Source organism: Euprymna scolopes, chromosome 18 (assembly GCF_053919585.1).
Source record: "Euprymna scolopes isolate OS-2025 chromosome 18, ASM5391958v1, whole genome shotgun sequence".
NCBI classification, from domain to species: domain Eukaryota; kingdom Metazoa; phylum Mollusca; class Cephalopoda; order Sepiida; family Sepiolidae; genus Euprymna; species Euprymna scolopes.
Window position 1 is genome coordinate 112,481,170 of NC_136499.1, and position 13,456 is coordinate 112,494,625.

Below are 13,456 nucleotides of genomic sequence, written 5' to 3' on the forward strand. Positions count from 1 at the left end.
ATTATCAAAATAAGTAATTATATATATATATATATATATATATATATATATATATATATATATATATATATATATATATATATATTATACTTGTTTACAAGAGAAAGGCACAGCTTTTAAGTATATTGTTATTTTGGGGAGGTAGTTATATTTTGGTTATTAGGATTTAGAAAAGAACTGCTTTTGTTTAATTGGTATTTCTTTTTTTGCTTGCACAGAAGAGGCGAGTATATATTTTAGCTTTTTATAAAAATTCTTTTAAATTAATGAAAATCGTAAAGTGGGGATGTCGACGAGCTATGCTTGTTTTTTATTGTTTCATGAGCAAAAAGTACACATAGGGTTGATTTCGAAATCGTCTCAGACGGTGCCTGAACGTGGGAGCAAATACATGTGGAAAACGAGTATTTTTTAACACAAACGAAAAAAAAAAAGAAAGAGAACTTCTTGTCGTTAAACTAAAAGAATGTGCAAACGAAAAAAAAACACAGTTTGCATAAATTGTTAAAAATGGTAAAACAATTAAAAAAATAGACAAAACAAAAAAAAATAAAAAAAGATTTAAAATAATTAAAAAAAACATCAAAAGTAATAAAAAAAACTTTAAAAATTTTTTAAAAACAATTTAAAAAGCATTTACAAAAATAATTAAAAATTGTTAAAAAATTATCAAAAAATATTTTAATAATAATAAAAACATTTTAAAAATAAGAAAAAAATTTATAACTTATATAAAACATTTAAAAATATTTTTAAAAATACATTTTAAAATAATCAAATAACATTTTTTAAATAATTAAAAATGTTTTCAAAATAATGGAAACATTTAAAACAACAACTTTTTTTCTATGGTAAAAAAGGAAAATTAACAGTTTTCTGTTAAATGAATTCTTTCGTAAAAAAAAGAAAACGTTTTTATTTTTATTGTCTAGAGATTATTGGTTATGATTACCATTTAAAGGAACTGGCATAATCTTTAATATTCTTGCATATATTAATGCAAGGGTCTCCAAACTACGGCCTGTCAAAGTCTTTAAGCCCATGATATATAGAAAGAATTAAAAGAATAGAAATGTATGAAAATAATGTGGTGGTTTTTCTTTTTGTTTAGAAAATTATTTTAAAATCAGATTTTAGAAAATCAGATTCATTAAAAAGCAAAGATAATGAGAAAAGCAGTATAAAACACGTCCAGGTAATTTTTTTTTTATATATCTAAATATTAAAATAATTTTTTTTATATATCTACATATTTTCTTTTTAATTTTTTATATATCTAAATATTAAAAAAAATTTTTTTTATATATCTACATATTTTCTTTTTAATTTTTTATATATCTAAATATTAAAAAAAATTTTTTTTATATATCTACATATTTTCTTTTTAATTTTTTATATATCTAAATATCTACATAGCGCTAAAAAAATTATTTAGATTATTAATATGGATTAAAAACGAAACAATAAAAAGATAGAAATACAGACAACAGTAGAAAGAACCTTACGTTGATTGTGGCTGAATTAGACAACAAAATTTTAATTCTATATTCAAAGCAACTTTATTTGTCATCTTCGTTATTAACGTGTACAAGAGAGAAACTGGTTGGTAGATGGAAGTGTTCTTGTGTTTAAAAATAGATTTAATATTATACCGGCTTGTTGAAGGAGAGAATAGTTAAGTTTACACGTGTGTAGTCAGTAGTAGTTGGAATAAAGAATTAGACAGTTCTGCGATGTAGATAAGTGAAGCCGGTCAATGTAGAAAGAAAGGGAAAGGTATTCAGTGTGTTGACATATTGTAGCAGATAGTAGTAGTGTGTGTCTAGTCTATGTATCAATGTGAATAGCCTAAAAGGAAATCCCAACTATGGGTTAAATAGAGTCTGACTTTAAAAAAAATATACTCCATTAAAAATCGTTCCGCAAAATAACTAGATTCGGCATTAAATAACCTGAAAAAGGTTGATATGCCGTAAAACAAAAACAACCAACAAACCCAAAAAGGAAAGTTCGTATGTGTACTACGTGTTGTGGATTGTGGATTAAAGAGTCCCATATGAAGATAGCCATGTTTTTTGTGGTACTCACATTAGCTTGGGGCCAAAGGTTTTCTGCCAGGTAGAGCAGGGAGTAAAAAGAGCAATACGGATTAAAAACGAAACAATAAAAAGATAGAAATACAGACAACAGTAGAAAGAACCTTATGTTGATTGTGGCTGAATTAGACAACAAAATGGAGTTTCATTCTATATTCAAAGCAACTTTGTCATCTTCGTTAGTTGCTTGTACTAGAGAGATACGGGTTAGTAGGTGGAAGCGTTCTTGTGTGTAAAGATAGATTTAATATATTGCCGAAGGAGGCCGGTTAAAGGAGAAAGAAAAAGCAAAGTCTTCAGTGTATTTACGTGTTGTAGTGTGTGTGTGTGTGTGTGTGTGTGTGTGTGTGTGTGTGTGTGTGTGTGTGTGTGTGTGTGTGTGTGTGTGTGCCAGTGTATCAACAAAGGGCAGTTCTGCAGCATGATAAAGAATGTTCGTTTGGGTACCGCACGTGGAAACAAACGGGAAGTTAGAAGAAGGTCGCCGGGTTAGCTTGTTATACTCACGTTCAGCAAAGTCTGCTGCCGGAAGGGTCAGGACGAAATAGGTAGGAGTTTCAGATTTCGCTTTTTGTGTACTCAGTCACGTTATTGAAAGCTAGCTTGTGATTGGTCAAGCCAGGGAGAAAATTGATTTCAAATCCCGAGTCACGAGAATTAGCTCTTGCCTATGATTGTAGCATGCTTCGGCTGCTACAGGTATGACGCCATTAGGGATGAAATGGATATTTAACATTGAATATAAAAACAACTATGAAAAATAAAATACGAATGAATAATTAACGCCAACAAAACATCAGAAGAACGAAAATAGTAATAAGGTCCAAACAACGACCCGTCAAAACTTTTAACTCGGCCCACGAAGCTCTTATGGAAAACATAAAAATGTTCAGGAAAAATTTTTAAGTGGAAATGTGTGAAAATTCTGTAGTGGTTTTTCTTTTTCTTCAGAAAATTATCAAAAGAATGAGGTTTTGGAGAACCAGATTCACTAAAATGTAAAGATAATGAAGAAGACGATATAAAACCCGTCCAGGTCATTATATATATATATATATATAAAAGTGAACGTGTCTGTCTGTCTGTCTGTCTGTGTGTCTGTGTGTCTGTCTGTCTGTGTACATTTCCCTACGCAATAACTCTGTCAATTTTTAGTCTATAGACTCGAAATTTGAAATACCGGGTATTGAGATTTGGGAACATCGATGTGACGGGTGTCAGCCAGAAATTTGGCTGTTAAGGGGTCAAATTTCAACGATTTGACCTTTAAGAACTCTACCAAACTCCTCCGACAATTTTGGGTCTAGACACTTGAAATTTTAGATATAGGTTCCTTGAACCTGGATCTAACTTAATAAAGTGATTTGAGCCCGAAACTATAAATTTTAAGGGGTCATAATAGGGGTCAAAGTTTTAAAAAATTAACCATTTTTTTTTTTGTTTTTTTGCTTTTTTTGCACAGCATACACCTCCAAACACCCGAGCAACACCGGGCACCCCTGCTAGTATATATATATCTTGGCTTATGTAGCGTTAAAAAGTCAGCAATATACTCCCTCCAAAAACTTAATGTATTAACCCTAACCCTCCCTCACAACCATAAAAGAACCATTCATACCTTCGTAACAGCATATTAAATGTTAATTACTTTTAAAACTGAATTTCTTTTCTTTGCAGCCAAATGTCCTGTAGGATTCTTCTCGTCAACCGGTGTTCCCCCCTGCAAACCATGTCCAGTAAACACCTATTCGGCCAATACAACTAATTGCGAAAGTTGTCCGTCAGATATGAAGGGCAGAGAACAAGCTGCACAAACGATTGACGTTTGCAAAGGTAACAAAATATTCTTTTTCTTATTCTATTTCTCTCTCTTTTTCGGTTCCCCTATTTCTCACTTTCTTTCCTTCTCCCCCCTCTCTCTCTCTTCTGTTTCCACCTTTCTTTTACTCCCTCCCTCCCTTTTATTTTTCTTTCTCCCACCCCCACTTCTCTCTCCCTTTCGTTCTTCTTTTTCGTACTCTTCTCCATTTTCTAGCTCTCAATCTTTTCTCTTTCCACTCTTTTCTCTCCTCTCTCTCTCTTTCTCCTCTATCACTAAACTTCTAATTATCTATCTACCCTGCTATCTATCTATCTATCTATCTATCTATCTATCTATCTATATATATATATATATATATATATATATATATATATCTATTCTTCCGATCGCCTTCTCTCCCCCCCCCTCTGCCTTCCTCTCTCTCCCTCTCTCTCTCTCTAGTCTTTTCTTTGTCTTTTTCTCTCCCATTACGACGTACATGTTCTCTCAATTCACTTTCGCTCCATCACACATGTTCTCGCTGTCTGTTGCTCTTCCTCCTTTCTCTCTCTCCCTCTTTTTTTTCTCTCTCTCTCTCTATTTTCTCTATCTCTCTCTTTTCTTTCTTTCTCTCACGTTTTTTTTTCTCACTTTCGAACTCTTCTTCTCTTGCTGTCTTTCTTACTTTCTCATTAAAAATATGCGATCATATTTCTATAAAACGGTTAAACTAATAATATATCTTAATCTAATCGATGAAGCGGTTGATATTCTTCCGGCAGGAATTCTACCTAGAAGTTTCGAGTTCAATCCATAATAAGACAATTTAAGAAAATGTAAGGAACATTATAGCAATTGCGAAAATGTCTTTCCTCGGAAACACCGACGTGCCTGCGCGTTTGGCAAAAGCCCAGTTACTTAACAACAGAAAAACCAAAATGGCGACGTGCAGCTGATTTTCTGCTCAACGGTCACATGAAAGTAACGTGAATTCTCGCCGTTTGTATGCAAATTAGATTATCCTGGGCTGCATAAAAACAAGTCATTTGAAGAACGGAAGAGTTCGTTAGAAGAAGGCCGTGTATACATGTTATGTTGTTGGCGTCTATATAACATGGATGGGGTGAATTGTGTATATATCTATATGTTTCTATTATTAGCTAGCGAGTATATATACGCCTTAAAATAGATAGTGTTTTAAACGGAAAATTCTAAATTTTAATTTTAGGCAGACGGAGAGTATATCATTTTTGTTTTTTTCTTTTTTGTTTAATTATCGCCGAAGCAAAAGAACAGAGATGGAAAGAGAGAGAGAGAGAGAGAGAGAGAGAGAGAGAGAGAGAGAGAGAGAGAGAGTGTGTGTGTGTAGGAGAAAGAGAAAGGAGGAGAGAGTTGAAGAAAGCGTTCAATAGAGACCAACACCACCTCCACCCCTTAAGGATGAGTCAACGAATCGACGATGTTATCCGGTCAGCGCACTTTCTGACCCCTTTTTAGTTCCGGGTGCTTAGCAGAAAAAGTGAATAAAGAAGGAGAGGGGCAAGAAAAGTACGGAGAAGAGAGAGAGAGAGAGAGAGAGAGAGAGAGAGAGAGAGAGAGAGAGAGAGAGAGAGAGAGAGGGACATTTTCTTTTAGACACTCTCGGCAAGGCTGCCGTGGAGAACGGATGAGGGGAAATCCCATCCAAACAGCAAAAAGGAGATAATGACAATGCGAACATGAGGGAACACGGCGAACCAAAAATGCATGGAGCAGAGGGATAAAATAATGGAACAGAGGGTGAAAGCTCGTTTCGGGTGACCGTCGATAATGGATCTAAGCCTGGATGGATGCGGACACTCACCGAGTAAAAACTGAACAAAAAACTAGTTTATAATAAACTAAGAATATAAACAGAATAATTTGAAACAAGAAGAATGATTTGCGAACTTTACAAATCAGCATTTGAGTTGTAAGTGTATATTTCTCAAGAAATCGCCCGAAACGAAGGCAAAAACTTTAAAATAACAGACTTTGCCGAAGAAACTTCATATAGAAAAAAATGTAAAAACTGTAAGTCCTCTCTCTCTCTCTCTCTCTCTCTCTCTCTCTATATATATATATATATATATATATATATATATATATATATATATATATATATATATATATATATATATGTATATATCGTGCAATGACTCGGTGATTCCTTAATTTGGTCATTTTATTTTCTTATTGTTCATTGATGTATTTTCTGTCAGCATTTTTAGACCTTAGTGTAAGACACCCTTCCACATCTTCATAATTTGCTTCTTTTTTTTTTTTATCTAATCCCATCCCCCTCCAACCATAGTCTATTTTTGTAATAAAATCGATTTAAACTTCATCGCTTGTGTTCGTGTTTTTGTTGTTTTCATACGTTGTTCGTTTGTCTATTTTACAGTCTCCCCATCCCCACTTGTTCGGCAAGATATATCGAACCCAAGGGACCTTGTCCATTTCTTTTTTTTTTTTTTTAGTTTTTAAAAAAATCTTTGTTGCGTAGGCGCCTTACGTAGTCTCAACGTGAAGCATCATTCTTAACAGTGTGTATATATGTGTGTTCGTCTATGACTGTGTGTATATACGTTTGTATATATGTGTGTTCGTCTATGACTCTGTGTATATACGTTTGTATATATGTGTGTTCGTCTATGACTGTCTAGCGTTGTGATCGTCTGATCTAGTCGGATTTATGTGTATATACATTTAAATACAATTCATGACAGGACAAGAATATACATAAATACCTTTACCACACAAAGGACAAATAACATTTATTTGAAGTTTCACCATCTGGCCAATTGGTAAACATATCTGGTCCATATTTGGCCTTGTCTTGATGGAAAATCTGCAGTGGAAATTCTCCTCAAGAACGATAGAGCCCGGGTTCATTTTTCATTTTCGGCAACTTTTTATTCCAGAATGTATTTTTCCTTTTGGAAAGTTGAATAGCTGATTTTTACAATCACCATTTCTGACCTATTCTACTCGGAGCCATCATGATCTGTCGACCGTCTCTGTTGTTCTCCCGACTATACTGTAACTAATTTCCACATATCTCAAAATGATCATCTCCCCTCTAAATGACTTCATTAGTATACATCACTTAGATAATCACCTGATGTTTTTACGTGTCATTATTTTTAAGTCGTCATCTAAATTGTTATGGTAACATTTTTAAGTTCATATTCCTGCTAACTATTAAATGTAAATAAATATCTAAATATTTTTATTATTCTAAAATATATTTTATCTGACAAAACTTTTTAGCTTGGATAATCATAATAATCATCGACCAGTACCCCTTTGGCATTGCCCGGTACTGCGTTTGGGGTGACGGATTATTTACAGGAATTAACCTGGAAAGCCACAGGAGACGAAGAAGAAAACTATTACAATTAAATAAAAGGTTCTGTTCGAAATTCCGTAAAGATTCCCTAGTTTGACAGAAAGATTCCCCAAGTTCGACACAATACACTTGAAGAAGCTCGAAGGTTACATCGAGCGAAACATTATGAGAAAAAAAACTTTCATAGCTCGACAATAGCCCGAATAATCCAAACAATACGAAATCGTTTTTAGTATTAACTTTCGACTAGCTGAAACCACTGTTAATAATTTTCCCCACTCTTTATCCGTGCCTAAATCAAAACGTAGATTCCATGAACAAAGCTTCTTTCTTAGAACTGCACGCCTGTGGAACTCTCTGCCACTTGCCCCCCCCCCGACTTCAACCTAGATGTTTTCAAGTCCAGCACAAACAAATTCCTGATGAACCGCCCCATTAAGCAATGACACTTTATCAAAATTCCAATACTAACTATTACTACGATACTATCTCATTGATTACTGTACACACAATAACCCTTATCCCCGAGTGGCTTCTGGGCCTTGATAAGTGGTGACCAACATGTAAAAAAAAAAAAGAAGAAAATCCTCAGGTATTAAAAAACTGCGAATAAAAATACAGTCTCATTCTAGCAATTAAAAACAACTTCGTTAATAAGAGAGAGGCAGAAAGAAGAAGAGTTTCTGCACGTTTTGTAAAGTCCTGAACATAGAAAAATCAGAATGGTTACGCGCAACTGATTTTATGCTCAACGGTCACGCGAAAGTAACGTTAATTCTCGCCGTTTGTATGCAAATTAGATGATTATAAGCTGCATAAAAGACAGGGGGAGGTTCGTTTGAAAAAAGCAGGCCGTGAATACGTACCGTGTTGAATGGTGACGGTTTATTAATTTAAGTCAACCCGGACGGTTAAAGGGAAACGAAAAAGATAACTATAGTTGTTCACTGTAAAAAAGAAACACACACACACACACACACACACACACACACACACACACACACACACACACACACACACACACACACACACGCACACACACACACAGGGAGAAAAATAATTGATATGATGTATATGGGAAGATAAAAATGCGAAATGACAACCTTCTCCGAGGATAAAAGTTTCAATAATGAGGGGGAAAAAATGTAAATATTATTTTAAGCATAATTTCAAAAGGTTACTCATGTTTTGTATAGGAAAATTCTGAAGTTTTTTTTTCTAAAACAAAATCCTCATCACAAATGAAAAAGAGGTGGAGGAAGAAAGAGCAAGAGAATAAGGAAAAGCAAAAACCCTTATCCCCGAGTGGCTTCTGGGCCTTGATAAGTGGTGACCTCCATGTAAAAAAAGAGGAAAAGAGAAAGTAAAACGTGTGAGTGAGAGAAGAGAGATGATTTAAATGTCAGAAATGTTCGCGTGACAGAGAGAGAGAGAGGGGGCAAAAGAGAGAGGGGGCAAAAGAAAGAGAACGGGGCAAAAGAGAGAGGGGCAAAAGAAAGAGAAAGGGAGCAAGAGAGAGAGAGAAGAGGGAAGAGAGAGGGAAATAGCGAAAATGAGGGAGAGAGAAAGGAAAAAAGTGAGAGAGAAGAGAGATGATTTTAAATGTCGGAAATGTTAGGGTGACGTTTTTTGTTTTGTTTTGTTTTTTTGCTCACTCCATTACGTAATATCTATACTGAATATTTCTTATTTATATTTCAGCCCAATGTAAGGCAGGCACCTTCTCGTCTGACGGCTATGAACCATGCCACTCGTGTCCGAAAGGATTCTACACCAATCTGAAAAATCAAACCAAATGTTTAGAATGTGATGTGAATACCACAACATCCGCAACGGGTGCAAATAATAAGTCCCTCTGTCTTAGTGTTGGTAAGTAAATATGCTTTTAACTCTTGAAGCAATATACCATGTTTAAAGATACACACAATGATCATTACATCAAATTTTTCTCTCTGCATTCTACTGTCTATTCCTTTTTATGCCCCACTATCCATTGCTCTCTGCTCTGCCTCCAACTATCCGTAACTCTCTCTGTCCTACTGCCAATTACCCTCTGCATCTCACTGTCTCTTACTCTTTGCATCCCACTGTCCAATACTCTCTGTGTCCCACTACCCAATACTCTCTGTGCCCCATGGCCCAATACTTTCTGTTTATCACTGCATATTACTATCTGCATCCCACTGCTCAATACTCTCTGCTTTTCACTGCCTATTACTCTCTGCATCCCGCTTCCCAATACTCTCTGCGTCCCACTGCCCAATATTCTGTGTCCCACTGCCCAATACTTTTTGCATCCTACTGCCCAATACTCTTTGTGTCAAACTGCCCAATGCTTTTTGCATCCTACTGCCCAATATCCTCTGCGTTTCACTACCCAATACTCTCTGCGTCCCACTGCCCAATACTCTCTGCGTCCAACTGTCCAATACCCCTTGTGTCCCATGGCCCAGTACTTTCTGCGTTTCACTGCTAATTACTCTCTGCGTCCCATTGCCCAATACTCTTTGCGTTCTACTGCTCAATATTCTCTGCGTTCCACTGCACAATCCTCTCTGCATCCCACTGCCCAATACTCTCTGCGTCCAACTGTCCAATACCCTCAGTGTCCCACGGCCCAATTTTTTCTGCGTTTCACTGTTAATTACTCCCTGCGTCCCATTGCCCATTACTCTCTGCGTCCCACTGCTCATATTCAATATTTATTTCGATATATAGGTAGACACATTTTTCTCCTTTCAGAACAAGTTCTTTGCACTCCCAATCCTTGTACAAACGGTCAGTGCGTTGCTGTAGATCACCTGTTCCAATGCGTTTGTTCTTCAGGTAAATATAAGATTGTCTTCATGTTTTTCTATTTTATTTTTTTTTTTTTTGTTTATTTCAGGAGCTCTATGCACACACTAGTATATGAACTATTGTATATATATATATATATATATATTTGGTTGAGAAGAATGTTCTTGTGGAATTTTTAATTTTGATTTCAAATGATTTATTTTCAAATAAGTTTCCGTTATAATACATTTTAAAGAGCGTTTTTCGTTCTATCTAATCGTTTCAATCACAAACGTTTTAAAACAATTATGTCTTCTTTACAGAACGTTGAATACAAGATGGAAAATAAGCAAATTCGCACAATTTTCTTATTTTAATCCAAGCTAGGCCGAAAAGCTGTTGAAACAACTTGCGATAACAACATAGTTTGCATTGGAAAAAAATATGTTGCTTATTTCGATCAATAAAAAAATTAAAAAGAAACAGGAACCGCTATAACTTATATATAATGTATGATATAACTTATATATAATATATGCTATAACTTATACATAATATATAATATAACTTATATATAATAAATGATATAACTTATATATAATGTATGATATAACTTATATATAATATATGCTATAACTTATATATAATATATGATATAACTTATATATAATATATGATATAACTTATATATAATATATGCTACAACTTATATATAATGTATGCTATAACTTATATATAATATATGATATAACTTATATATAATAAATGATATAACTTATATATAATGTATGATATAACTTATATATAATATATGCCATAACTTATATATAATATATGCTATAACTTATATATAATATATGATATAACTTATATATATGATATAACTTATATATATGATATAACTTATATATAATATATGATATAACTTATATATAATATATGCTATAACTTATATATAATATATGCTATAACTTATATATAATATATGATATAACTTATATATATGATATAACTTATATATAATATATGATATAACTTATATATAATATATGATATAACTTATATATATGATATAACTTATATATAATATATGATATAACTTATATATATGATATAACTTATATATATGATATAACTTATATATAATATATGATATAACTTATATATAATATATGATAAAACTTATATATATGATATAACTTATATATAATATATGATATAACTCAGAAACTTCTAATTGACTTCAATAAACCTGCTTTTATATTGATATCATCATCATCATGCAATCTGTCAGTCTTGACGATGACTACCTGGGGTCTCAGTGCTTAATCCCTCGGTGTTGGCGTAGTCTCACTCCATCGCCACAGGACATTCCACCTTGGCTCCAAATTTGCTAGCGCAGTTTAGGTGCAGTATCTGTTGCTTATCAGATAAACACTCTCTGCACCTCCAATGCTCATTTCCAGTGGGGCAAACCCGCGACGACTGGCAGCAAAGGAGGTCGCAGCTTCTGGCCAAAAGTAATCTCGGTGAGGTAAATAGTCGCCCTATCATGTCCGCTACTACGCCTTTTCTTTCTGGATGAGGTTCCATAGCCTTTCAAGGAAAACTGCAAGGCAGCAGTAGGATTTGAAGTCAGAGTTCCCATCTCTTAGCCTTTTGCTGTGATAAGGCGCACAAGGCAGTGGTGTTTGATTTTGAGGTTGGTTCCCCTAGTCTTCGCCCAACCAAGGGCACCCACAAGACAGTAGGCTAGAGGTTGGTAGTGTACCAGGGCATGTTCACACATCGGTGGGCCGTAACGCACTACCTCTGGGGTCCCCTACTACTCCGAGATCTCCTACAAGTTCAGCTTGGGATCGCAAGGCACCCAGTTACAGTGTGTGGCCAACGTGGAGGCACTGTAGATGATGTACTTGATGATGGAGAGGCCATTATAGTGATATATTGATAAACAATCATGATGTAGTATTATTTACATGCGTTAGTGAAGTCTGATTAAATTTAGAATCATCAGTAAAATGGGAAAAGGTTCATTTTACTGATGAATCTAAATTTAATCTTTTCGGATCAGACAAAAGACCACATGTCAGAAGAAAAAATGGAGAAAGACTGTCCCCTAAATGCGTTAAAAGTACAGTAAAATTTGGAGGCGGCAGTATTATGGTATGGGACATGATATCTTCAAAAGGAACTGGCCCCCTTGTGAGAATTCATGGAAAAGTTAATGCCCGAATGTACAGAGAATTGATTAGAGAACATGTGGTACCTAATCTTTCTAATTCTGATATCTTTATGCAAGACAACGCACCGTGCCATAAAGCAAAAATAGTTTTAGAAGAGCTAAATAGATCCAATATTTGCGTTATGGATTGGCCAGCTCAGAGCCCAGACCTGAATCCAATGGAAAATGTTTGGAAAATTATTGGTGATAAGATCACAGAACCCCCCCCCCCCCGAAAAAAAAACATCTTGATGATGTATGGGAATGTATAAAAACATCCTGGAATAATATGACATGTGAACGATTGGTTCTGTCTTGCAGCAAAAGATGCCATAGTGTGATTGAAAACAAAGGGCTTTTCACTAAATACTGAAAGGATTCTTTATTTTTTCATAATGAATTTCCCTTGTTCCTTAACTTTTGGACGCCTGTAATTTAATTAAATTTATTTATATGTAAAAAAAAAACTAATATGTATTAAAATCAAAAATTAAAAAAAATTTTTTTCTTTAACTACCATTATTAAACATTGGAAAAATTCACCAAAATTTTTTTTTTCTTTTTCATAAAGTTAGAAGCCATTAAAAAAAATGATCGATCGTTCCTTAACTTTTGGACGCTACTGTATATATATAAAGAAAATAGAAAAGAAAAACAAAGAAATAGAACGTCTCATTACGTGTTATGGTTATACGTCAGTCCGACTGTCAAGTGTACATAATGTAAGATGCATATTCTCCCGGTTTTAATAGTATGACGAGTGTTGCATAAGTAATGCCTCCTAATTTTTTTATTTCACTCGAATGACTAAGAGAGGATTGCAAATTGTATTGTTATGATGACTGAACTTGCATATTCATGACCTGAAAGGTTCATCTGTCTGTTGCAGATATTGATGGTACGAGACTCTAAGAAAGTAACCTCCATGTTATGAGCATGCGTCAGAAGCAGAGATGCGTCATTGAATTCCTGGCAAAAGTGTATTAATATGACACTTTTAATTAAGTGTCAAAAAGTTGACTGGCGATTTAATTAAATAACAATTTATTAAATTATAAAAATTGCTTTATTGAACATAAAATTCGTTTGGGTAGCCAATATTTTTTAATGTAATAAATTGTCATTGAGTGCAAAGAGATTGTGACTCGAGCAAAGACCTATAAAACTAAAACAAAGTGCAGATCTTT

General features: G+C 34.1%; 1 protein-coding gene across 3 annotated transcripts in view; it reads left to right on the plus strand.

Annotated features, from left to right (window-relative positions):
- Window positions 1–13,456, plus strand: part of LOC145297770 (uncharacterized) — a 576,130-nt gene that overhangs the window by 314,456 nt on the left and 248,218 nt on the right. For all 3 annotated transcript variants that reach the window (XM_080144014.1, XM_080144016.1, XM_080144015.1), the window contains exons 29-31: window positions 3,774–3,929; window positions 8,969–9,136; window positions 10,010–10,093. In XM_080144014.1, coding sequence (XP_080000140.1) covers window positions 3,774–3,929; window positions 8,969–9,136; window positions 10,010–10,093 — 408 coding nt within the window. The remainder of the gene's footprint in view (window positions 1–3,773; window positions 3,930–8,968; window positions 9,137–10,009; window positions 10,094–13,456) is intronic.